We start from the raw sequence: 27,287 nt of genomic DNA, 5'->3' as shown, positions 1-27,287 counted from the left end.
TCAATTAGTATTTGGTAGCATTGCCTTTAAATTGTTTAACTTGGTTAAAACGTTTCGGGTAGCCTTCCACAAGCTTCCCACAATAAGTTTTTTTTTTTTTGGCCCATTCCTCCTGACAGAGCAGGTGTAACGGAGTCAGGTTTGTAGGCCTCCTTGCTCGCACATGCTTTTGCAAACCGTAGTCTGACTTTATTATGCCGGTTTTGGAGCAGTGGCTTCTTCCTTGCTGAGCGGCCTTTCAGGTTATGTTGACAGGACTCGTTTAACTGTGGATAAAGATACTTTTGTACCTGTTTCCTCCAGCATCTTCACAAGGTCCCTTGCTGTTGTCCTGGGATTGATTTGCACTTTTCGCACCAAAGTACATTCATCTCAAGTAGACAGAGTGCATCTCCTTCCTGAGTGGTATGACGGCTGCGTGGTCCCTTGGTGTTTATACTTACGTACTATTGTTTGTACAGATGAATGTGGTACCGCATTGGGAACTTGCTCCCAAGTATGAACCAGACTTGTGGAGGTCTACAATTCTTTTTCTGAAGTCTTGGCTGATTTCTTTTGATTTTCCCATGATGTCAGGCAAAGAGGCACTGAATTTTAAGGTAGGCCTTGAAATACATCCACAGGTACACCTCCAATTGACTCAAAGTATGTCAATTAGCCTATCAGAAGCTTCTAAAGCCATGACATTCTTTTCTGGAATTTTCCAAGCTGTTTAAAAGGCACAGTCAACATAGTGTATGTAAACTTCTGACCCACTGGAATCGTGATAAAGTGAATTATAAGTGAAATAATCTGTCTGTAAACAATTGTTGTAAAAATTACTTGTGTCATGCACAAAGTAGATGTCCTAACCGACTTGCCAAAACTATAGTTTGTTAACAAGAAATTTGTGTAGTGGTTGAAAAACGAGTTTTAATGACTCCAACCTAAGTGTAAGTAAACTTCCAACTTCAACTGTACATTTCTTACGTGTTTACAATAGGTAGTGTACAACATACTGGTGGCAAATGGCATCATACACTTAAATAGGACGCACACTCAGGGGCACTCATAGGCCTAGTCATACAGAAATAAACATATCCCGTCACCATAAAACTAGACATGTGCCCCCTACAACAGATGATGCCTGCTAGCAACCTCAACAGCAGAGCCTCACGGAAAGTAGTTTACAGGCGGACCGTTAATAGGTCAATGGCGCCCCCTGTCTTACAATACTGCCTGGAGTTGTACGGTCTTGAGAGACACGTTTTTTAAACAACTAATAAGAGACAAATCAGATCTAGTCTGAACTGTGCGATGTAGTAGGGAGTTGTAGTTTCCAGCAGGTCAATATTCTAAATAGTTTAGCGCATAAAACGTGGTAATTAACTACAATGACTATATTCCATTGTCTGGTCTGGGTTTCTTTTATGCCTGCTACGGAAGAAGCAGAAGAATGCGCTATTGGGGATATATAGAAGAGCTGTTGCTTCGCGAGGTATCTCTACCTGAAAATACATGATCTCAGTGGTTTATAGTTGGTATTCAGCAGTCATAAAAGTCTGCCTTATTTACTTGGAATAACTACAAAATAGTGATTGTCAGACAGCGTATGCAGCAGTTCTATAGAGATGAGATGACTTGGAATGAAATAAGTCTTCAAATAAAACAAATGTAATATACACAACTGAAATATGTGATAAAAGTCATGTGGATAATTATGGTTAATAAGTGATAAGCAGTCAAAACTCACTACCATCATGGGACTTTTATTTAAAAAATGTATTCTGTGTCACAGCATTCACAACCCAAATAATCGAAACCCGTGATTTCAATAATTGAACCGAAACCGAATCGACCTCAGAAAGCACTAATCGCTGAGTCACAGGCCCGCAACATGTCAAAATGTCCAAGAGAAGCCAAGTATTTGTTCCTTGCTTTTCAAGTGGGAGTAACAAACTGGAAAAATGTCGACCTTGAACAACCATAGCTTGAACAATATCATTAGCTAAGTGTTGTTACACAGTGGTTGTGGTTTGTTACTTGTGCATGTAAAAAATAAACATGCCTATTTGCAACAACACTTTATTATGATTGACCAGCGACAAACATTGGGAGAAAAACATCATATGGAGCCAGATAGCTGCCAAAAGGTTGAACGTGCATATCGTTAGAATCATAAGAAAAGCCATGCGTAAATTGTTAGGATAGTAAGAAAAGCCATGCAGTAACCTTGAAATTAGTTCTGTAAACGTTACAACTATGAAAATCAATTCTTACATTGCATCTCCCTTTACTCGCTTACAGATCTTTTTTATATGTACAAACTTTTGTCAGGGATGTGGCATCCACAAAGGACATGAACTGAACGTAGCTAGTCAATCAAGCAACTCTAGCCCGGACTTTGCTTTGCAATTTCATGGTTTAATTTCCTAAATAAAAGTTTAGAGCTTGTTGTAGAACGGCATTCGATAACGACGTTATACCATTAGATGGCGTAGTATAGGCTTGGGCCTTCAGCAAATTACTTAGAATAACCACCTGAGCTGCAAAATAGAAAGTTAATGTGATTTAGGCCTATTCCCCAATCTAAATATGCCATGTGTTATTTAATGGCCACATAATCGCATCATTTATTTATAGCCGTGGTAACGCAGGAATTCCCAAACTGGAATGCCATCGGGGGTTTTTTAAATTGTATTTTTCTCAAATTTGTACCCCCTTTTCTCCCCTATTTCGTGGTATCCACGGTAGTTACTATCTTGTCTCATTGCTACAACTCCTGTACAGACTCGGGAGAGACGAAGGTCGAAAGCCATGCGTCCTCCGAAACACAACCCAACCAAGCCGCACTGCTTCTTAACACAGCGCGCATCCAACCCGGAAGCCAGCCACACCAATGTGTCGGAGGAAACACCGTGCATCTGACGACCTGGTTAGTGTGCACTGCGCCCGGCCCGCCACGGGAGTCGTTAGTGCGGGATGAGACAAGGATATCCCTACCGGCCAAACCCTCCCTAACCCGGACGATGCTAGGCCAATTGTGCGTCGCCCCACATACCTCCCCGTCGCGGGCCGGCTGCGACAGAGCCTGGGCGCGAACCCAGAGTCTCTGGTGGCACAGCTAGCATCGCAGTGCTAGCCTTAGACCACTGGGTACACTGCAGCATCCACCGAGAGGCTCTTGAGTACACTGCAGCATCCACCGAGAGGCTCTTGGGTACACTGCAGCATCCACCGAGAGGCTCTTGGGTACACTGCAGCATCCACCGAGAGGCTCTTGGGTACACTGCAGCATCCACCGAGAGGCTCTTGGGTACACTGCAGCATCCACCGAGAGGCTCTTGGGTACACTGCAGCATCCACCGAGAGGCTCTTGGGTACACTGCAGCATCCACCGAGAGGCTCTTGGGTACACTGCAGCATCCACCGAGAGGCTCTTGGGTACACTGCAGCATCCACCGAGAGGCTCTTGGGTACACTGCAGCATCCACCGAGAGGCTCTTGGGTACACTGCAGCATCCACCTAGAGGCTCTTGGGTACACTGCAGCATCCACCGAGAGGCTCTTGGGTACACTGCAGCATCCACCTAGAGGCTCTTGGGTACACTGCAGCATCCACCGAGAGGCTCTTGCTGCCAAGGGAATGCCTTAGAGGTTGAAAGACGTATTGGACACTACAGTGAAAATGGTTAACTTTGGTAAAGCAAGGCCCTTGGCTTAATTCCACCCTGTATGTAGGCTTGTTATAGCCATCACGCAGAGGCTATATCCATAACAATAAATGAGACAGAGCAAAATATCAAGGATTGACTATAACCTGTCCTGAGCGAAATAGTCTTGAGCATTTAGGACCCCTAGGCTATCTATAGCCTATTCTTATTGCCAGATCGGTTTCCCCTGTCCACCACTGTATGTGCTTCAACTATTTTGTTGAACATTTATTTAGAGGCTATATGCTTACAAGTTGAAGGCCTATTTTTATTTGGCTAACAGACAAATAGGCTTATATTAGGGTATAATGACTCTACGGCTGCATGGCTCCAGAAGGGCATCTTCTGAGTCTGAGCGGTGCTTTCATCTTACCAGTGATTCTTCTGCTTTGTACATTCTTTTCACTGTCAAATTTGTTTTAATTATTTACTAGTTACAATGTTTTTGCTTGTCAACAGTACCATCACGTGCATGACCTGCAAGCGAACTGATTAGAGCGTTGTTGCCGTGGAATCCACACAGGTGTGTAGATGTGATGTGCATTGTGTACACGTATGCATTCAAAATACATACCAACAATAGCCACAGTCAGTCATATATTTAAGCAATAAGCCCCGAAAGCATGTGGTATATGGCCAATATCAGCTAAGGGCTGTTCTTCCACACGACACAACACGGAGTGCCTGGATACAGCCCTTAGCAGTGGTATATTGGCCATATAGCAGGTGCCTTATTGCTGTTATAAACTGGTTACCAATATAATTACAGCAGTAAAAATTCAATGTTTTGTCATACCGTGGTACAGTCTGATGTCATCCAATCAGCATTCAGGGCTCAAACCACCCAGTTTATAATTCTTAAAACCAGGTGGTAAATTATTGCTGACCTTTTTCCAAAGAGAATAGGGTATTTGGTTATTATATAATAGAATCCCAGCACAACCTTGTGGAATATTCTTAGTTTAGAAACATTAGGCTGTAGAACGGACAGTGTCACAGTAACAAAACAAAGAGCTATATCTATTCATGCCATTTGAGTATGACGCAACCTCTTGAAGACAAGCCAGATTGATGCAGATGACTGTACTGAACAAAAATATAAAAACGCAACATGTATCAGTTTCAAAGATTTTACGGAGTTAAAGTTCATAAGGAATTCAGTCAATTGAAATAAATTGATTAGGCCCTAATCTATGGAGATGTCACATGACTGGGCAGGGGCCCTGTGGAGCCAGGCACAGGCAATCAAAATGAGTTTCTCCTCCCAAAAAGGGCTTTATTACAGACAGAAATATGCCTCGGCACCCCCTCATACAACCTCACACCTCCCTAAAATCAAGTCAACTTCATCTGCCAACATGATTTAAATGTTAAAGGCATGTTAAAGGCATTGTGAGAGAAATACTTTCCAAATTCAGGACTTCTGTTTAAATAAATGTCACACGTACAATGAAGACAGGTTGAGCTTTATTAATCATACTCACGAATGGGAAGTTGTTTGAAATGTCTCACGACACAGATGTAAGACATTGCAACAAAATGAGTCACAATAATCAGAATTGTTCCCCATTTAACTTCCTTGCAACAACATGAATGATTAACAAAATCAGTAGTTTAGTAGATGGAGAAATAATGAATATTACAGACTGTCTATGGATTTGTAAGTCAGACAAGGCACATTGGTGGGATGAATTCCATTTAGAGCAGGAAGGACACACTTGTTTTTGGAATGGCAACGATGGGGTATCGATTTGGGCTTTTCACTTCAGTCAAGGTCCTCAAATGAAAGCAAAAAACAGAACGCATATCTTTTTTTAAACGGCAATGTAGAGGATGTCATTCATTGTGTTAAATATCTTGCCAATGTCGAGGACAAACGGGGAATTCCTTCATTACAATTACTCCATAGACAAGTGGATGGGGGAACAGGTTTCAGAATAGCCTCCACAATCACATTGTGTTAGGTTACATGTACTGCCCTAAGAGCAAACAGGAACAGGATTGTATTCCTGCCATTTGACTAAAAACAGAGTTATCCTTTGAACCAACTAGGGGACCGAGCTGAGATGTTTAACGCAACAAGAGTTTTACATTACACTCTGAAACGTGTGCTACTTTCAGCACCAGGTGTTACCGTAGTTAAAGCACATGACATAACTGCATATGCAATAATCTCCCAATGGATTCAATTTCACACACAGAACAGGAATTAATCCACTGAATCAATCCATGGGTCCCCGAGTGGTGCAGCGGTCTAAGGCACTGAATCTCAGTGCTTGAGGAGTCAATAGACACCCTGGTTCCATTCCAGACGGTATCAACTGGTTCTGATTGGGAGTCCCATAGGGCGGCGCACGATTGGCCCAGCGTCGTCCGGGTTTGGCCGGTGTAGGCTTTCATTGTAAATAAGAATGTGTGCTTAATTAACCGACTTGCTTAGTTTAATAAAACGTCAAATGTATTATTTGTTATATATCAATCTTACTCCATTCCAAGTGTAACAAAATGACAGCTGGGTTGAATTGTAGCTAATATGACCACAGCTAATGAACAGTGGTAGTGGTAGTGAGACCGCTCACTGAAGAAGATTCAGGGGGGACATGATGCAATGTTGCAAAAACCAACAATAACTCAGCTAAAAGCTGTGAGCTTCAGCCTAGGCAGTTCTTGCATTATATGATAAGAACAAAAAAGTCAGTCGCAATGAGGAAATCAAAGCTTTAGGAGAGCCAAGTGGAAGAGATGTGATGCAGAGAGTTAGTAGTCTTTAAAGTAAACCAGAGATACTGGGGAAAGTAAGATCTAGCCACAAAATCAAAACCTAGTCATCTTTGTACTGTATCAACCTATTTCTTGAATGTTTTTTCCAAGGCTGTCAAAGGTGCCAATAAAATCCCAAGTGATTTATCAAATCAGCTAAATATTTCCCTAAAATATCGATAAGATTGTTACTGAAACAATACGTACATGACCCCATCCAAAACCAACGATCCTCATTCTATCCAAGGAGGATGCACACAAAATCCCCACTAACGTGATTTAGCTCTATGCTTCCTCATTCATTCCACTCCCAAACCACACAAAAACATTTAAAAAAGACCAATCACTAAAGATAAAAAGCTATAATATAAATTCACTCTTAAGTAACAAGGATCTTAAGCCATATAGCTTTCCAAGATGTTATATTACAATATCGATGTTCAAAAGTTTGATACTTTTTTTGTATTTCTATTTACAAATGTCACAGTGATCTTGGTACATTCTGCAGAATAACCAATAACAGGAATTTCTGCCATACCATTCCTCTTCTATATATAGACAATACCTTGACACAAACAAACAAGGATGCTTCCTGACGTCACCGATTGCTGCAAACATTGACAGCTGCAACGCAGAGGGACAGTCTCTAAAATACCAAGGCTGCGTTGGTGTTAGCATTGGGTGGAGGGAGATTCAATTGCTAGAGCCATCATAGGAAAGTGTGCAAGTGTACACTATTTTAAGAGAAGAATGGGAGACGCAACCAAAGGCGTGAAGGGGTCGGCTATGAAGGGAACGGTCGAGGGATCAAGTGAAAAGATCACTCCTGTCTTTGGGGTATGCAGCCTTCCATCTCCAGCACCTCGGGCCAGCCCTCGTACTTGTTGGTGTCGGCGTTGTTCTTTATGTGCTGTAGAGACAGAGACAGAGGTTTTGGATTAGACCCAATGTCAGCATCCCAAATTGCAGCCTATTCCCTATATAGTGCAAGTGTTTTGTGCACTACAAGGGAATAGGACACCATTTGGGAAGTACGTTGCATGGCCCCTCTTGTCTGATAAGGCTGTGTGTGTACCGGCACAGCGATCACAAACAATGTCCCAAGAACACATGAGGGAGGATGGAAAGTCAATATTGAAGGAGTGCCTGTTCACTCTGGGACAACATGTTCAAGGGTCAGATGGAAATGGAAAAAGACATTATTCTCAAAAATTGTCTTCTCTGGTAAAACTCAGATAATGAAATCAATAGTTCAGAAGTGTAAAGGACGAAAACTATATAATGGAGCGGCTGTGTTTTACATATCTTATAGAGCAATTTTTAGTTTACAAACAAACGTCACGTTCGAGTTCATTCTCGCGTCAAAGTGCCCTGTTGCAGGACAGTTATCCGCTGATGTCGGGACCTTGACAAACTGACCATGAACACCAGACTGAAGGCTATAGCTATGCTCAACAAGTAGATTATTGTCCTGGCTTCATCTAGCTCCATTTGGGATATTTCACCTTGCTTCTCTAGGTAATCAATCCTCCAATGACATTTGCAACGTTGTAGACCAGGGGTGTTCAACTCTTAACCTACAAGGTCCGGAGTTGGTTCTGGTCTACCTGATAATTAATTGCACACACACACACTGTGTCCCGAGTCTAAATCAGTCCCTGATTAGAGGGGAACAATGACCAAAACGCAGTGGGACTGGCTTGGAGGTCCAGAGTTGAGTCTGAGGGTTGTTGATGAGGACATCCAGGTGCAGTTTTAAGTTATTGTATCGACTCCAATATAAAACATGCCCATTTCTGAAGCAGAACAGCGCGCACACAACACTTTATGACAGGGCTGGAAAATGAATCTGTATCATGATAAATGGTGTGTTCTAGGTACTATATTTCTATAGACAAAGTTCTCTCAGTTGTGCTTCACTGAAGCCATGATATTTCAACAGGGAGAGGTGAAAAAGTCCTGTTGTGAACAGACCAGAAAGAAAAAATGTGAACAAACCAGTTTAAGGAGGATAAAGATGTTTTTTAAAGGGGGAGGGGGGTTGAAGTTACCTGCTCAAATGGACTCTTGGTCTTGATCCCTTTGCCTCCCACAAATATCCAGTTGTCCCTGAAACCTAATGTGCTGATGCTGGAACTGCCAAGTTCACCAATCATCTTCCTGGACTCGTCATTCAGCCTGTGGACCGCAAAGCAGGGTCGTATTCATTTGTGCACACCGTATCAAAATGTTTTAACACAAAAATAAAACGTTTCTTATTGGACAAGTTCAGGTAGTTCCTGCCCGTCTGTCCGTTTGCTAGTGAATACACAGCTTGAATGTCATTGAGTGTCTGTAGACTTAAATATCTCTACCTACAGCTCTTTCCTTTACTTGAACCTTTGCTCTTAGTCACCATTGTTATACATCAGTAATTAGTGACTCCTTTAATATCAGCAGTTAGGGCGAAATTCATTTACATTTCCCCGCAGTCAGTTAACGGATTTATTTAAGTGATAGTCATTTGTTAATTCTACAAGGGTTCAATTCAGTCCCTGGAGGAACGAAACAGATTGATCAAGACACTTAACTGAAGTATTTGCCTAAGCTTAAAATTATAATCTAAGAGTTCACGGAGAAGTTAAATGCTGAATGTGTATCTTTTTTTTTCAGTTCGTAAAACACCTACTTGGAGGCCGAGTCATCAAACGTGGCCATCATCACTACTGTTCCTTCTTCAATAGTCTTCAGGAATGTGATGAGCGTGTTGACATCTGCACACACAACAAATACACAGGTACAAGACTGGTTTACCTGGTCCGCCTGCCTAGTCAAGAGGCACTCCATGACACAGAAACACAGGAAATCTAAGTGAAACTAAGGCCTCACCTCCCGCCCACATGTCAAAGTAGTCTGTCTTGATGAGGTCCCCTGTCTTTCCTGTGGAGAACAAACAACTTGTTCACAACAAGCTAATGTACGATCACAGGCTAACTCCTATCATGAATAGTGAATTATAGTACATTCAATGACAATGGAAAGTACTGTTTACACTGAGTGTACAAAACATTAAGAACACCTCTTTCCGTGACACTGACCAGGTGAATCCAGGTGAAAGCTATGATCCCTTATTGATGTCACCTGTTAAATCAAATTCAATCAGTGTAGACAGGGCAAATAAGGATTTGTAAGCCTTGAGACATGGATTGTGTATGTTTGCCATTTAGAAGGTGAATTGGCAAGAGAAAAATATTTAAATGCCTTTGAACGGGGTATGATAGTAAGTGCCTTTGAACGGGGTATGATAGTAAGTGCCTTTGAACGGGGTATGATAGTAAGTGCCTTTGAACGGGGTATGATAGTAAGTGCCTTTGAACGGGGTATGATAGTAAGTGCCTTTGAATGGTAAGTGCCTTTGCCGGGTATGATGGTAAGTGCCTTTGAACGGTATGATGGTAAGTGCCTTTGAACGGATGGTATGATGGTATGATGGTAAGTGCCTTTGAACGGGGTATGATGGTAAGTGCCTTTGAACGGGGTATGATGGTAAGTGCCTTTGAACGGGGTATGATGGTAAGTGCCTTTGAATGATGGTAAGTGCCTTTGAACGGGGTATGATGGTAAGTGCCTTTGGGGGTATGATGGTAAGTGCCTTTGAACGGGGTATGATGGTAAGTGCCTTTGAACGGGGTATGATGGTAAGTGCCTTTGAACCTTTGGGGGTATGATGGTAAGTGCCTTTGAACGGGGTATGATGGTAAGTGCCTTTGAACGGGGTATGATGGTAAGTGCCTTTGAACGGGGTATGATGGTAAGTGCCTTTGAACGGGGTATGATGGTAAGTGCCTTTGAACTATGATGGTAAGTGCCTTTGGGGGGTATGATGGTAAGTGCCTTTGAACCTTTGAACGGGTATGATGGTAAGTGCCTTTGAACGGGGTATGATAGTAAGTGCCTTTGAACGGGGTATGATAGTAAGTGCCTTTGAACGGGGTATGATAGTAAGTGCCTTTGAACGGGGTATGATAGTAAGTGCCTTTGAACGGGGTATGATAGTAAGTGCCTTTGAACGGGGTATGATAGTAAGTGCCTTTGAACGGGGTATGATAGTAAGTGCCAGGCGCAGCGATTTGTGTCAAGAACTGCAACCCTGCTGGGTTTGTCACACCAAGTTTCCGGACAATGGTCCACTACACAAATGACATCAAGCCAACTTGACTCCAATGTGTCCCACAGTTGTCAACATCCCTGTGGAACGCTTTTGACACATTAGTAGAGTCCTTGCCCCGTCAAATTGAGGCTGTTCTGAGGGCAAAAGGGGGTGCAACTCAATATTAGGAATTGTGTTCTTAATGTTTTGTACACTCAGTGTATATGAACAGCGGTATGGACGGGTTAGTATTGAAATAGTTAACCAAGGCAGGGATGGGCAACTACAGTCCAGGGCCATGTTGTATGCAGGCTTTTGTTCCAGCCCAGCACTAACAGCCATCTAGGCACTCTACACATCCTCGAAGGACTCGAGCTGCCAATCGCTGAACAAAGTAAAATGTTTCACACACCAGATGTCATTTTCAATTGTCATATTACTCACAGATGTAGTCATGTAAAACAACCGATTTGACTATAAGGAGAAGTACTGTTTGTCTATGGCATGTAGCAGTGACAAGGCTAGTTTACCGTTAACCAGGGCGATGTTAATTCCTCTGCCCACGTTGTTCTTGACTCCACTCATCAATCTGAAAGGACAAATTAAGCATTATGTGACAGTGAGCCTGCATGTATTTTATTGGGTACTTTGTGGTTAGGTTAGTCCCATCCTTGTCTTTGTTCCCGGTCGTGTACCACTGCACTGAGACTTGTCACACCCTGGTCGTATAGCGTCGACACAAAAATAAAATACTTATTCCGAACCAGACTTGATTCCCTTGAAGCAATGCCCGAGGAATTGGATTTCAATAACACGGATGCAGAATGCCACAACAACAGTTAACAACAACAGTTCATTAAATAGAGGGTTAACAGTCAACAGGTTGCTTCAGGCATGTTTAAATTGAATCCCCATCTCAGTTATGATCTCGTTCATACCGGTCTACACGAGTCTGTCTAGGAATCTATAAAATAAGAACAGAAATGCATCCCGTAGAACAGACAAGGATAATTGTGTTGTAGAACATCCTATTGTGTCAGCTTTGCACTCTAGATTTCTACCTGGCAATAGATGTTTACCTTTTAGTCATTTAGCAGACGCTCTTATCCACAGCTACTTACAGTTGCACATTCATCTTAAGATAGCTAGGTGACAAAACCACATAAGTCATAGTAAGTGCTGTAAATTCTTTCAAAATAAAAAGTAGTTATCATTAAAGTCAGTGCTTGAAGGAAAAGTCCAGCGCAAGGTTCTTTTTTTGCGCGGAGGGGAATAAAACATGTCTTATTTAAAATACTTGTTTCTAATTAGGCCCCTGTGTATCGGTTGAGAGGGGGTGGGCCGTTGGTTGTACTGTTAATATAGGTTGAGGGGGATGTGGGCCGTTGGTTGTACTGTTAATATAGGTTGAGGGGTTATTATAGGTTGAGGGGTGGGCCGTTGGTTGTACTGTTAATATAGGTTGAGGGGATGGGGCGTGGTTGGTTAATATAGGTTGAGGGGATGTGGGCGTTGGTTGTACTGTTATTATAGGTTGAGAGGGATGTGGGTCCTTGGTTGTACTGTTAATATAGGTTGAGAGGGGTGTGGGTCCTGTTAATATAGGTTGGTTGTTGGTTGTACTGTTATTATAGGTTGAGAGGGATGTGGGGTCTTTGGTTGTACTGTTATTATAGGTTGAGGGGGATGTGGGCCGTTGGTTGTACTGTTAATATAGGTTGAGAGGGGGTGGGCCGTTGGTTGTACTGTTATTATAGGTTGAGGGGGGGTGGGTCTTTGGTTGTACTGTTATTATAGGTTGAGAGGGATGTGGGTCTTTGGTTGTACTGTTATTATAGGTTGAGAGGGATGTGGGTCTTTGGTTGTACTGTTATTATAGGTTGAGAGGGATGTGGGTCTTTGGTTGTACTGTTATTATAGGTTGAGGGGATGTGGGTCTTTGGTTGTACTGTTATTATAGGTTTAAGAGGGATGTGGGTCTTTGGTTGTACTGTTAATATGGGTTGAGAGGGATGTGGGTCTTTGGTTGTACTGTTATTATAGGTTGAGAGGGATGTGGGTCTTTGGTTGTACTGTTAATATGGGTTGAGAGGGATGTGGGTCTTTGGTTGTACTGTTATTATAGGTTGAGAGTGATGTGGGTCTTTGGTTGTACTGTTATTATTGGTCCATCATGTCTCTTACATGTTGTCCTCCAGACAGATTTTGGGACCGACAACACTGGCTGCTCCGCTGGCCATCTTAAAGGAGAAGTGTCCCTCGGGACATGGCTTGGAGAGGCCACACTTGTAGCGTTCCTGCCTGGTAGCTGTGAATGGAATTCCAAACAGAGTATACAATACCAACACACTTTAGCACCCCCCCCCCCATCAAAAACACACAATATCAGCGAACACGTACATATCTAGGCCCTACAAACACAGTCTACTATTACACACACAGCTTGAATCTCTCTCACGCACAATATAACTCACACACCTACAGAACAAACCAGACTATTTACATAGAACTAAACAGCTAAAGAACCAAAACATTCACAATAAAGGCCAGGTGGTAAGTACACAATACACACAGATTAACTACTTAGCTCCTAACACTTAAGCATACATGGTAAGGTGTTTCCATGGACTGTTAAGAGAAGATAAGTTCTGATTTTCATATACCACAGGGAGGAAAGAAAAGAAGAAATGTAACTTGATTGATTGAGGAAATCAGGTTAAAGTGATGCAGCAGGAGAAGTTATTGAAGTATACTTACGGCCTTCCTCTACAGGCATAGACCCTGTTGTGGAGGGACAGAAACAGACAAGTTATAGACTCCAGTTCCAGATGTCTTTTTGACATTAGCCCGTGAGCTCATGAGTTCCTTATTTAAGAAAGTTAAAACATTGAGCTTTGCACTAAATCTGGCTGTAGCCTGCCTAAAAACATAGTAAGCTGGCCAGGCCTTTTAGCATCACACATCTCCATGTGAAATCAGATGTATATATATTTTTTAAACATGCCCTAGCAAATACTCTTCTACTTGCCGGTGCAACCTAAAACATTATCCCAGTTTGATATCCTGCTTGTGTACTCATTCAGATATCAGATAAAAGCACATTGCTAGCTAGTTGGCTAAAGCAGGTTCTACCACTTCACAATAGCCTGGAATCACTGGTTATTACTAATAAACTAAATATTTTCAGGGGGTGGATTCTTGTTGTTTGGTTTAGCGTTTGAACAGTCACAGAAATTATATTTGGTTACAAATACAAATTAGGGTATGTTGATGAATACCCTGTAGATCAGAACAAGGAACCGAGCGACAACACTGCCCCCACAGCTACGGAAGGGAATGATACCGAGCGACAACACTGCCCCCACAGCTACGGAAGGGAATGATACCGAGCGACAACACTGCCCCCACGGCTACGGAAGGGAATGATACAGAGCGACAACACTGCCCCCACGGCTACGGAAGGGATTATACCGAGTGACAACACTGCCCCCACGGCTACGGAAGGGAATGATACCGAGCGACAACACTGCCCCCACGGCTACCGAAGGGAATGATACCGAGCGACAACACTGCCCCCACGGCTACGGAAGAAGGGAATGATACAGAGCGACAACACTGCCCACACAGCTACGGAAGAGAATAATACCGGCGACAACACTGCCCGGAAGGGAATGATACCACGGCTACGGAAGGGAATGATACCGGCGACAACACTGCCCCCACAGCTACGGAAGGGAATGATACCGAGCGACAACACTGCCCCCACGGCTACGGAAGGGAATGATACCGAGCGACAACACTGCCCCCACGGCTACGGAAGGGAATGATACAGAGCGACAACACTGCCCCCACGGCTACGGAAGGGAATGATACAGAGCGACAACACTGCCCCCACGGCTACGGAAGGGAATGATACCGAGCGACAACACTGCCCCCACAGCTACGGAAGGGAATGATACCGAGCGACAACACTGCCCCCACGGCTACGGAAGGGAATGATACAGAGCGACAACACTGCCCCCAAGGCTACGGGAGGGAATGGTACCGAGCGACAACACTGCCCCCACGGCTACGGGAGGGAATGGTACCGGCGACAACACTGCCCCCACGGCTGCAGAAGGGAATGGTACCGAGCGACAACACTGCCCACACAGCTACACAGCTACCGAGTGTCTCAATTTCCAGGTAGCACAAAAGTATGTCCGAATGCCAGAAAATATCACAAGGAGCCACCCCTTTTGTGACGAAAAACAACATTGCGCTACACACATTCCGTCTCCGTAGTGTGTGAATTTAGTTTCAGCCAGAGACTAAGGGGTGTCGCATGCAGACACGGTGTTTCTGAAGGCCTAAATTTAGAATCCCTGAGGAAGATTATTAATACCATCTATTGAGAGATGTATTCAAAACAATAGCATTTGAAACTAAGTGATTCCTCTTTGGAATTCCATGCAAGATCAGGCAATAGATTGATATGCACAGTTACAACACTGGAAAACACCTAACCAAACTCACCAAACACATTCCCCAGATTGAAGTCCATGTTAATTTCCAGCAGCTGGAAGGCAAGGAAAACTGCCAGGAAAAAGACAGAAACCAATGCAGCCAACTTCAAGATGCCTGAAGGAAATAAGATACATAGACCAAAGAAAGAGAATGAAGAGAGATCAATAGACAGCGGGAGAGAGGAGAGAGAGGAAATGGAACACTATTTCAACACCATGTCTAATGTGTGTGTGTCAGATAAGGTCTCTGATGCTAACAGAGAAATTAATTTGCTTGGTGACCTGAACATTGACTGGTTATCTAGTTGTCCTCTCGGGAGGAAGCTTCTTACTGTGACTAAAGCCTGTAACATGACCCAGGTTATCACTCAACCAACTAGAGTGTAAACCAATAGTGTTGGATCTGTGACATCCACTTGTATTGATCAGATCTTCACCACTGCTGCAGAGCTTTGCTCCAAAGCAATATCAGTTCCCATTGGCTGTAGTGACCATAACATTGTGGCAATAATAAGAAAAGCCAGAATTACCAAAGGCAGGGTCTCAAGCTATTTATAACAGATCTTACAAAATGTTCTCCGGACTCTTGTTTAAGATGAAAAACATTTGTTGGCCTCGTGTATGAGGAGAAACCAGATGCAGCACTTGGGAGTATTTGTAAAATGATTCTTGCAAATTGTTGACAAGCATGTACCAAGCATGTAACAAATGCAATGCTATTTTATAATGACTTTCAGCATGCATATAGGGAAAGGCACTCACTGACTCATGACTGGCTAAAATAAATGGATTAGATGATAGTTGGAGTTGTATTGTTAGGTTTCAGTGAAGCCTTGTGTTATTGGTCATAATTTATTATTGAAAAAACCTCACTTGGAATGGCTTTACGTCCCCTGCCATCACACGGTTGGAGAGTTAATTACCCAACAGAACCCAGAGTGTTCTTCAATGGAAGCTTCTCTAACATCAGATACGTACAGTAGTTCCCCTCAGGACAGTTTCCTTGGGCCATTACTCTTCTCTATTTTTACAAATGATTTGCCACTTGTCTTACAAGAAGTTAGAATTACTACGTATGCTGATTGCACACATCACCATCTACAGCCAATGAGCTCACAGAGTCTCTTAGCAAGGACTTACAGTCAGTGTCAGAATGGGAAATTACAATAATCTGGTGATAAATTCATCTGAAACCAAAAAGCATTATATTTGGTTCAAGGCATTCTCTTAGACCTTAACAGGAGATGGTTGTGAACATTTGTAGAGAAATCCTGCACAAAGCCTTCACCGTGGGCTGCCCCTTTAAGAGCACAGCAGCGATAATAACGATGGCTCTTCCGGCTCTGTATGGAGTCTCTCGGTCAGCGTGGCAGTTTTGACAGTGTGTTTAACTCCTGGCAGAGGTCATGTTTATTTTCAGCGTGATTCGTTTGTAAAGTGTTGAAGTTGATCGGCGGTGTTAACGCTCTTGGTCATGTTTGGAATCTTTGGGGCCCGCTCCTGTCATTGATCGAATGGATTAGTAGCAACAGTGTTGCGAAGCTTTGACAAACAAACCATCAGGTGTATCAGACTGACAGACAACTGTGCAACTGCAAGCCTGAAGTCAACAGCTAAACCCCCCTCTCTCACTAACTTTCCCTCTATCGCTCCAGCAAACATACTTCCCCCACTGCGCTTCCCTTTGATGTTCAGTGTCGCCGGACTATTATTGCCCTGCCGGATGGATTTGGGTTGACATTTTAGTTCATTTATTATTTCACCTTTATTTAACCAGGTAAGCTAGTTGAGAACAAGTTCTCATTTACAACTGTGACCTGGCCAAGATAAAGCAAAGCAGTGCAACAAACAACAGAGTTACACATGGAATAAACAAGCATACAGTCAATAACACAATAGAAAAAAAAGAAAGTCTATACAGTGTGTGCAAGTGGCGAGGAGGTAAGGCAATAAATAGGCCATAGTAGTGAAGTAATTACAATTTAGCAGATTAACACTGGAGTGATAAATGAGCAGATGATGATGTGCAAGTAGAGGTACTGGTGTGCAAAAGAGCAGAAAAGTAAATAAAAACAATATGGGGATGAGGTAGATAGATTGGGTGGGCTATTTACAGATGGACTATGTACAGCTGCAGCGATAGGTTAGCTGATGTATAAAGTTAGTGAGGGAAATAAGTCTTCAGCTTCAGCGATTTTTGCAATTCGTTCCAGTCACTGGCAGCAGAGAACTGGAAGGAAAGGCGGCCAAAGGAGGTGTTGGCTTTGGGGATGACCAGTGATATACCTGCTGGAGCGCGTGCTACGGGTGGGTGTTGTTATCGTGACCAGTGAGCTGAGTAAAGGCGGAGCTTTACCTAGCATAGACTTATAGATGACCTGGAGCCAGTGGATCTGGTGACAAATATGTAGCGAGGGCCAGCCGACTATAGAGCATACAGGTCATAGTGGTGGGTGGTATAAGGTGATTTGGTAACAAAACGGATGGCACTGTGATAGACTGCATCCGGTTTGCTGAGTAGAGTATTGGAAGCTATTTTGTAGATGACATCACCGAAGTCGAGGATCGGTAGGATAGTCAGTTTTACTAGGGTAAGTTTGGCGGCGTGAGTGAAGGAGGCTTTGTTGCGAAATAGAAATCCAAATCTAGATTTGATTTTGGATTGGAAATGTTTAATATGAGTCTGGAAGGAGAGTTTACAGTCTAGCCAGACACCTAGGTATTTGCAGTTGTCCCCATATATTCTAAGTCAGAACCGTCCAGGGTAGTGATGCTAGTCGGGCGGGCGGGTGCGGACAGCAAACGGTTGAAAAGCATGCATTTGGTTATACTAGCGTTTAAGAGAAGTTGGAGGCCATGGAAGGAGTGTTGTATGGCATTGAAGCTCATCTGCAGGTTAGTTAACACAGTGTCCAAAGAAGGGCCAGATGTATACAGAATGGTGAGGTCAAAGTGAGGTTGTGTAAGAGTTTATTATTGCTTGAACTCTATTGATTTTGTGGGGGACTATTGACATTTATCAGAGAATATTTTTGGACATTTCAAAGCCTTTGTCTATGAACACACCCCACAAACCCATTTATACCCCCCCTCTCACTCCTCCACTGGGACGTAATACAGAACATTGCAAGTTCTCTAAGGTTTATGACTGGGTTCTTTGTCATCAATTGTTTGTATGAAGTGGCCTTTGAATTGCTCTGCCATTATTCTAGTACGAGGTACTATTGGTGGGGTTACTAGTGCTACTCTCTCCTATTCTTCTTTTCAGAAGTGTTAATACCTGCCTGGCGCCAGAACAACATCTTTATCCCTCTCTAACAATACCGCTACACATTGAAGAAGCTCAACTCCTAGGAGTAACATTGGATGGTCAGTTGTCATTGCCAAGTCACATACAAAGTTTTTGTGAAGATGGTGAGCGGTACAGTATGTATGTTGTGGTGTGTTCTGCGTTTTTGACACAAAGCTCAACTGTATCAGGCTTTGATCTTGTCCCATAACATGGTCAGGTGCAGCAAAGAAAGACCTAGCAAAGCTGCAGCTGGCTGAAAACAAAAGCCTTGCCTTTAACTGCACACAAACAACATGATAGTCTTTCATGGTTGAGGAGAAACGGACTACTTCTAGTCTAAGAAAAATGTTTTCTTTTTTTTAAATGCCTAACCATTTGCATACACTACATACCCCAGACACACCACTATGGGTTTCTTCACAGTACCCATACCAAAAACACATTTAGTGTGTCGCTCAGTTATGTATAGAAACATGAAATCGTGGTAAAAGTTCACATTTAGAAACATATTGTATCACAGCACCTCTCCTCTTTCTGAAGGTCTCATTTAACTGTATTGTACATAAGAATGTATATATGAAGTGTGTGAATAGTATTGGCTGTCTATTGGAGTCTTTCTTCCACACACACCTCTTATTTCTATATTAAAGTAATATCTTATGTTGTTCTTGTCTATTACCGTTCTGTATTTTGTAGTGCATGTTGTGTGGACCCCAGGAAGAGTAGCAGCTACATGAGCAGTAGCTAATGGGGTCCCTAATAAACTAAACAAGTAGGCTATAGGCATAGCTATGTTGTCCAGTGATTAAGAATATGATTTGTAGACAGAATAGCCAAGATAAACAATTGTCACACACTGTACCAAGTAAATGTGATGAAAGTTATGCTAATTGTCAGAAAAACAGGTACCTATTATAGCAAAACCCACCTCCAGCTCTCATGTTGGTCCCAAGAATCTGCAGTGAGTACAACACAATGTATGCCCCTGTTGAAAGACAAAGCAACATGTCAATATTCTCCAGTGTGGAGAGACATACAGAGGGAGAGACAGTGGGTCGACAGTGAGGTTGACTAGCTAGTTAACTTTGGTTGGTTGGGTATGATCATCTCACACTACGACTTGGACATTGGCCTTTCCTCCTGGGTTTAAAACATGACTCACTTTGGCATCTAACTGAGAACAAGGAAGAGTGGTAGTTCATAATGGGATGGCTAAATAAATATTGCCAGAAATACATACAAAGCTAGAGGGCTATCCTACGAAGAGGCAAATTTGGTCAACCAGTCATACGAATATGTCTCACCTTTCAGCCAGGTAAAAGTCTTCGGAAGGAAACATGCTCCACGGAAGGCTAAACTCCCTGCTAACTCCACTAACACCTGAATGAAATGACTGAGCCACGAGTTGAGGACCAATGAAATTAGATTTACTTCCTCTTGGAAAGATTGCATCATCTTCCCGTTCATTTGAGGAAGACAACTGAAAATATTAGATTAAATGACTTAATCAAAATAAATATTGATAGGAGTGGGGGGAAAAAGGAGTGCTTGTGCATTAATCAGCACACCAAAGACGGCATTAACGATAACAAAATAAAAGGCAACAATTCTAAAAGCCTATTTAACACCACAGCCTGCTGAATGTGAAAGATAACTTTTCTTTCATTTTGATGGAAAATGTTACACTGTGAAGCTAACTGAAACTAAGGATCCTGGGACTGAACACCTCCTTCTACAACTGGATCCTGGACTTCCTGACAGGCCGCCCCTTAAGTGGTGAGGGTAGGCAACAACACATCCCCCACACTGACCATCAATACTGGGGCCCATTAGGGGTGAGTGCTTAGTGCCCTCCTGTACTCCCTGTTCAACCACGACTCCAACACAGTCATTACGTTTGCTGATGACACCATGGTGGTATGCCTGATCACCCACGACGATGAGAAAGCATTCAGGGAGGTCAGAGACCAGTTGAGAGAAAAGTGGGAAACTGAAGTGTTTAATATACAGCGTGATTCATTTATGTCCGTGCCTGTGAAATATAAAGCAGGGCTTTCGAGACAGAGCCAATTGGAAGAGTTTGTTTTTGAGCAATTTTAAGAGGCTTGTTCTGACAATGTCAATGGGTAGAGCATTAGGACATTCATAAGCATCTTTGAGAGGACTTGATACCTGGTATTGGTGAAAATATGTAACCATTGTCTAAAGTGTCTTAATCTTGGGTCCAACACAGCAAAAGTAATAAACAATAAGCAATGTTGAGGGACTGATGGAAGCTGATTAACACACTATGCAGGCGTGTTTAAGGTCAGGAGAGCAGACAATGTTTTTTATTCTTTATTATTTGTTATTTTACCAGGCAAGTTGACTGAGAACACATTCTCATTTACAGCAACGACCTGGGGAATAGTTACAGGGGAGATGAGCCAATTGTAAACTGGGGATTATTAGGTGACCGTGATGGTTTGAGGGCCAGATTGGGAATTTAGCCAGGATACCAGGGTTAACACCTCTACTCTTACAATAATTGCCATGGGAACTTTAATGACTTCAGAGTCAGGACACCCGTTTAACGTCCCATCCGAAAGACGGCACCCTACACAGGGTAGTGTCCCCAATCACTGCCATGGGGCATTGGGATATTTTTTTTAGACCAGAGGAAATAGTGTCTCCTACAGGCCCTCCAACACCACTTCCAGCAGCATCTGGTCTCCCATCCAGGGACTGACCAGGACCAACCCTGCTTTAGCTTCAGAAGCAAGCCAGCAGTGGTATGCAGGGTGGTATGCTGCTGGCTTAAATGCGAGAAATCTCATTAACGGGCTCTGAGGTACCGTGTGAATTCCATCTTCTTTTTGACTCTGTGCTAATAGCAGCATGCGTGGTCAGGTTACATACAACCTGTCATGTATTCATCTATAGTGAGGCTTTTGCATTGGGAGGGGAATGAGAGGTAATGACAGTAAGATGAAGCAGAGATAAGACCTACCTAAGTGATTACTGTCACGATCACCCTTCTCTGCTCCCACCTGTCCTGTCATCGCCTCTCAAAGTCTTAGTGTCTGATTGCTGTGCATTGGGAATCTGATGCTTGGATCAAGGTTGTATTCCATGGATTAGCATCCTTCTGCCTGTTTCATTTCCAGTCACACATCACAGGGCTTTGGGCTGGAGATTACTGCAAGGGAATGCTGTCACCCACTTGTCTGGCATGTGGCACATTTTGTTCCTCCCTTATCTGACACAGTTGAAGTTGTCTCTCTACAACTGTTAGACAGATTCTACTGCAGGTGAATGACCACAGAGAACCTTCATACATTAATGATTCTTGAACCACAATTCCCACAACCCACTGTGAGGAAGCTACACAGATTGCAAGTGTGTCCTGGATTGTACCTGGCGGTAAGGAAATGAGTCAAGTCAAGCTACAGAACAAAAGGTGCGGTTCAGAGACAGCTTGAACCTGTTGGGAAAAACTGCCAAGTAATGTGAACAGGGTAGTATGGTTCTAGGTATTCCCTTTAACTATAGCACATTTCCCCTAGACCTATTCCTATGTGTTATACATCTATTGTATCTGACCTGTGGACAACTTCTCAATCAAATGTCAGCAAGAGAAAGAAGCTGATCATGGATTACAGGAAACGGAGGGCCAATCACATCACCATTCACATCGACAGGGCTGTAGTGGAGCAGGTTGAGAGCTTCAAGTTCCTGTGTCCACTCCACTAAGGATCTATCATGGTCCACACACCAACACAGTGGTGAAGAGGGGACCCTTCAGGAGGCTGAAAAGATTTGGCATGAGTCCTCAGATCCTCAAAAAGTCATACAGCTGCACCGTTGAGAGCATCTTGACTGGTTGCATCACCGCCTGGTATGGCAACTGCTTGGCATCCGACCGCAAGGCCCTACAGAGGGTAGTGCGGACGGCCCAGTACACCACTGGGGCAGAGCTCCCTGCCATCCAGGACCTCTATACCAGGCGGTGTCAGAGGAAGGCCCTAAACATTTTCAAAGACTCCAGCCAGTCATAGACTGTTCTCTCTGCTACTGTACGGCAAGCAGTACCGATGCACCAAGGCTGGAACCAACAGGACCTAAACAGTTTATAACCCCAAGCCACTGCTAAGTAGTTAACCAAATAGCTACCGGGACAATCTGCATTTACCCTTTTTGCACTGACTGACTCATCACATACGCTGCTGCTATTGTTTATTATCTATCCTGTTTTCGAGTCATATGTACTTATCTACCTCAGTTATTGTTACTAATTGTGTATTTAGTATTACTTTTCTGTTATTTCTCATTTCTTTCTCTCTGCATTGTTGGGAAGGACCGTAAGTAAGCATTTCACTGTTAGTCTCTCAGGGCACATGTCAAAATCATTCCATTAAGGTCACTAATTAGTAAAGAACTCCCCTCACCTGGTTTTCTAGGCCTTAATTGAAAGGAAAAACCCACAGACACATTCAGGGCAGCTGAATGAAAGCATCCTAGTTAGTACAATTAGTTAGCCAGCAGATCAGAGTAGATTGATCAGCCACGCTCAAGGTCCTAAACAATATCTTAACCGCTATCGATAATAAACAATACAATACTGGCTTTTGACTCTGTCAATCACCACATCCTCATCAGCAGACTCGATAGCCTTGGTTTCTCAAATGATTGCCTCGCCTGGTTCACCAACTATTTCTCTGATAGAGTTCAGTGTGTCAAATCGGAGGGCCTGTTGTCCGGGCCTCTGGCAGTCTATGGGGGTGCCACAGGGTTCAATTCTTGGGCCGACTCTTCTCTGTATACATAAATGAAGTCGCTCGTGGCTGGTGAGTCTCTGATCCACCTCTACACAGACAACACCATTCTGTATCCTTCTGGTCCTTCTTTGGACACTGTGTTAACAACCCTCCAGACAAGCTTCAATGCCATACAACGCTCCTTCCATGGCCTCCAACTGCTCTTGAATACAAGTAAAACTAAATGCATGCTTTTCAACCGATCGCTGCCTGCACCTGCCCGCCCGTCCAGCATCACTACTCTGGACGGCTCTGACTTAGAATGTGGACAACTACAAATACCTAGGTGTCTGGTTAGACTGTAAACTCTCCTTCCAGACTCATATCAAACATCTCCAATCCAAAATAATATCTAGAATTGGCTTCCTATTTCACAACAAAGCATCCTTCACTCATGCTGCCAAACATACACTTGTAAAACTGACCATCCTACCGACTTCAGCGATGTCATTTACAACATTTACATTTAAGTCATTTAGCAGATGCTCTTATCCAGAGCGACTTACAAATTGGTGCATACACCTTATGACATCCAGTGGAGCAGCCACTTACAATAGTGCATCTAAATCTTTTTAGGGGGGTGAGAAGGATTACTTACCCTATCCTAGGTATTCCTTGAAGAGGTGGGGTTCCAGGTGTCTCCGGAAGATAGCCTCCAAAATAGCCTCCAATACCCTACTCAAATTGGATGCAGTCTATCACAGTGCCATCCGTTTTGTCACCAAAGCCCCATATACTACCCACCACTGCGACCTGTACGCTCTCGTTGGCTGGCCCTCGCTTCATACTCGTCGCCAAACCCACTGGCTCAATGTCATCTACAAGACCCTGCTAGGTAAAGTCCCCCCTCATCTCAGCTCGCTGGTCACCATAGCAGCACACGCTCCAGCATGTATATCTCTCTGGTCACCCCCAAAACCAATTCCTCCTTTGGGTGCCTCTCCTTCCAGTTCTCTGCTGCCAATGACTGGAACAAACTACAAAAATCTCTGAAACTGGAAACACTTATCTCCCCCACTAGCTTTAAGCACCAGCTGTCAGAGCAGCTCACAGATTACTGTACCTGTACATAGCCCATCTATAATCTATAATTTAACCCAAACAACTACCTCTTCCCCTACTGTATTTATTTATTTTGCTCCTTTGCACCCCATTATTTCTATTTTGCACATTCTTCCACTGCATATCTACCATTCCAGTGTTTTACTTGCCACATTGTATTTACTTTGCCACCATGGCCTTTTGCCTTTACCTCCCTTATCTCACCTCATTTGCTCACATTGTATATATACTTATTTTTCTATTGTATTATTGACTATTACTTATTTTTCTATTGTATTATTGACTGTATGTTTGTTTTACTCCATGTGTAACTCTGTTGTTGTATGTGTCGAACTGCTTTGCTTTAACTTGGCCAGGTTGCAATTGTAAATGAGAACTTGTTCTCAACTTGCCTACCTGGTTAAATATATATATTTTTTAAAGATTGCTCAGCTGCACTAGGGTTGGAGCCGACGCGAGATGTGGTTCAGAAAACATAGCTGAAAACAGGGATGGGAAATGCCTTGTAAATCCAAATTGTCATACCAAGAAGATTGAATGACTGCTATGTCGTTCTCATGCGAGTTAGCAGGACAGCAGCCATTTTGGAACAAATCGGATTGAGGGTGCTAGCTACGTTTTCTAAACCTTCTCACACTAGCTCCAGTCTTAATCTACACCGGAAGTTATACATTTCAGCTTTAATCCACATAGGAAGCCTGTCCGACCCTGGTACAGTTTAAACAATCGGGTCAGATCTGCTGGCTACACAATTAGTTATGTGTTAGGCTAACAGTAGTCAGTTAACTGTGCAAACTAGACACATACATTTTTCCGAATAAATTATCGTCCCCAAATAAGTAACGTTAAGGTATGGTTAGATTTAGCCATAACTAGTTACAGCGATTCCCAAATTAGTTCGACTCCGTTAACAGTAGCTAGCTAGCCAACCCTAGTCAAAATAGTTAGATAAACCTGATTGCCCCAACAGCAAATCGATTTAACTGGCAAGAGCTAAAAATATATATTTTTTTAAACAGCGAACGTTAGCAAGATAACTGGCAACTTTACCTGAGAAACGCCACGGTTAAAAGCCTTGCCTATACGATGACAGACTCTTCTTCCCTGTTTCAGAAAATCGCTATTTACTCTTGTGGTACTTCAATAATCTCCTAAACAATAAAGGACGACCATACATTATTCTTCACTGCCACCTACTGTACTGGAGTGTGTGGCCATTATCTTCATCTTGAAATCATAGCGGTCAAACAAACGTTGAAAGTGCATACTGCTACGTACTGTCCTGAAGTTTGCGATGAATCACGGTCTACCTAGAAAATAAAAAATAAAAAACAAATCAATACCTGCTAAAACCCATCCCATGCCCCCGAATCCATTCAACGATATCTATAACCTGCTGAAACAATCCACCATTCGAATTATTCAGCATGTCAACATTGAAATAAGAAAATGCTATCTGTAATGTTACAGGCAAAACCTTCTCAAACCTCAGCAGCACTGATAAACTTTCACTTCTTTGACCCTCTTTCCTACTGAGCAAACGTTTGGCCTCAATCACTCTGCCTCCCTTCACATTTTCTTTAATATCAACTATGGACGTAGATATTGGGGCCCCAGTGATGACTCCCCTCAACCTAGCATAAGCCCCAGGGATATATATGGCTTTTAAGCTTCATCCCAATAAGCTTTTCCATTTGCAGAATCTTCCCTTTCTGAGCCTGGCTACCACAAAATATTAGCAATTTACCTTTCCAATGAACCAGGATAGTTTGACTTCACCTATCTCTTTCTCCAAAGCATTGGTTAGTCAGATAGGGTGTAAATGAGGCCCTTTGGTCTCATCAAACACCATCACCACTTTCCACTCTGACACATTATGACTCTTGCTTCCAACCTTGGCCATCTTTATGCTTTCTTTCCTAGACGCTCCACTGCTTTCTGTATCATGATCTCTCTTCTTCCTGTGTGTCAATTGACCTTTTCTCAATTTCCTCCTTTTCATCCACACGACTCGCTGCCATTTACAACCTGAACACGGCCACCTGTTCCTCTTATCTAGCTCTGTGTTTCCACATACTGTGATAAATCTGATAAATCAAAATAAAAAGTAATCGTTTATTTTTATTTTACAAAATGAGTGAACTAGGCCTTTATTACTCCTGCATTAGCAGAGAAAAATACTCATCAGTTAATGTCCTGCAAATAGAGCAACAAAGCTCATATTTGTGTAAATTGTAATCTGTTGGTGTCAGTGAATATGCTGATACCCAATTTCATGGACCCAAGATCCATAGGTAAGGTTGTACATTGCAATATGAATGCCCAATACATACAATAGGCTGAATAGTGAGGGGATTTCCTACATTTAAAGTTCTGTAATAAAAGCTAAGATGCTAGTATTTGTGTAAACTCTTTAAGCAATGTAATCTGTAGGTGTCACTCATAAGGCTGATACCCCATTTCATGGACCCAAGATCCATAGGTAAGGCTGTACATTGCAATTTAAGTATGCCTCCAATGCAATTCTGAAGTATATATACATCCACAGTGCGATTTCAACTGAATTGTATGTTTTCTGTTAAATTGTCTCTTGTTAAATGTATATACCAACATTATAAAACATCCTTGTTTACCATTATCTAGTCCAATTGTGGCATAATTTCACTATTTTCATTGTGGAATCAGTTTCAATGGGGGACTTTTATTTTGAAGGCAAACAGCCAATTTCACTTTTGTTGCTAGTGCTGTTGTTCATGACACACACTCGAAGTCACATCAGCTCTAAAGGAGGGGCAAAGCATAGACACAAGACTGTGGCAAAGACCCTTCGGGAGAGGATATGCTGCACAGTGCCCTCTTGTGTGGGGAGAGTAGTTGAATGAAAAGTGCATCCTTCCTCCTGCACCCGGCAATCATTGATCATTATTACAAGATTGGACAAGTAAATGCAAGGGCACCATCACGTGGCTTTTACCTTTCCAATTATGTCTAATCAACGAGGAAGGAATGATGCACTTTTAAAGAATTCAAACAGGGATATCATTTGTGGGT

The 27,287-nt window shown here is 42.8% G+C and overlaps 1 protein-coding gene and 2 long non-coding RNA genes across 10 annotated transcripts; 2 read left to right on the top strand and 1 right to left on the bottom strand.

Moving 5' to 3' along the window:
* Positions 1 to 5,146: 5,146 nt before the first annotated feature.
* LOC118377250 (protein FAM3C-like) lies at positions 5,147 to 25,417 on the bottom strand. Of its 6 annotated transcripts, XM_052505629.1 has the most exons (11): positions 25,287 to 25,370; positions 23,773 to 23,849; positions 19,307 to 19,363; positions 15,097 to 15,201; positions 13,339 to 13,362; positions 12,766 to 12,889; positions 11,112 to 11,170; positions 9,321 to 9,371; positions 9,121 to 9,205; positions 8,504 to 8,630; positions 5,147 to 7,362 (listed from the first exon to the last, which is right to left on the bottom strand). In XM_052505629.1, exons 3-11 carry the CDS (start codon positions 19,317 to 19,319, stop codon positions 7,273 to 7,275), a joined length of 678 nt encoding a protein of 225 aa, XP_052361589.1. In that variant the 5' UTR covers positions 19,320 to 19,363; positions 23,773 to 23,849; positions 25,287 to 25,370; the 3' UTR covers positions 5,147 to 7,272. The 6 variants fall into 6 exon arrangements, with proteins under 6 accessions (XP_052361589.1, XP_052361588.1, XP_052361591.1 ...); XM_052505628.1 differs by lacking the exon at positions 23,773 to 23,849 and having other exon boundaries at positions 25,287 to 25,417; XM_052505631.1 differs by lacking the exon at positions 15,097 to 15,201.
* On the top strand, positions 8,606 to 19,042 carry LOC118377252 (uncharacterized). Its single transcript, XR_004824203.2, has 2 exons — positions 8,606 to 9,228; positions 18,355 to 19,042. It is a non-coding gene; the product is annotated as an uncharacterized LOC118377252 (long non-coding RNA).
* LOC127922043 (uncharacterized) lies at positions 11,406 to 12,766 on the top strand. 3 transcript variants are annotated; one of them, XR_008110280.1, is made up of 4 exons: positions 11,406 to 11,987; positions 12,258 to 12,338; positions 12,379 to 12,501; positions 12,542 to 12,766. It is a non-coding gene; the product is annotated as an uncharacterized LOC127922043 (long non-coding RNA). The 3 variants fall into 3 exon arrangements; XR_008110279.1 differs by having other exon boundaries at positions 11,411 to 11,987; positions 12,625 to 12,766; XR_008110281.1 differs by lacking the exon at positions 11,406 to 11,987 and adding an exon at positions 12,012 to 12,042 and having other exon boundaries at positions 12,625 to 12,766.
* Positions 25,418 to 27,287: the final 1,870 nt, after the last annotated feature.

This window comes from Oncorhynchus keta, unplaced genomic scaffold (genome assembly GCF_023373465.1).
Source record: "Oncorhynchus keta strain PuntledgeMale-10-30-2019 unplaced genomic scaffold, Oket_V2 Un_contig_2440_pilon_pilon, whole genome shotgun sequence".
NCBI lineage: Eukaryota > Metazoa > Chordata > Actinopteri > Salmoniformes > Salmonidae > Oncorhynchus > Oncorhynchus keta.
Note: the sequence above shows the minus strand (reverse complement) of the source record. Positions and strands in the feature narration are given on the sequence as shown.

Coding starts and splice junctions, on each gene's coding strand:
- LOC118377250 (XM_052505626.1), bottom strand. CDS start 19,845: ATGAACGGGAAGATGATGCAATCTTTCCAAGAGGAAGTAAATCTAATT. Junction 15,202..19,306: donor GACCAACATGAGAGCTGGAG/GTGGGTTTTGCT, acceptor TATTTCCTTCAG/GCATCTTGAAGTTGGCTGCA. Junction 8,631..9,120: donor TTTGATGACTCGGCCTCCAA/GTAGGTGTTTTA, acceptor TGCGGTCCACAG/GCTGAATGACGAGTCCAGGA.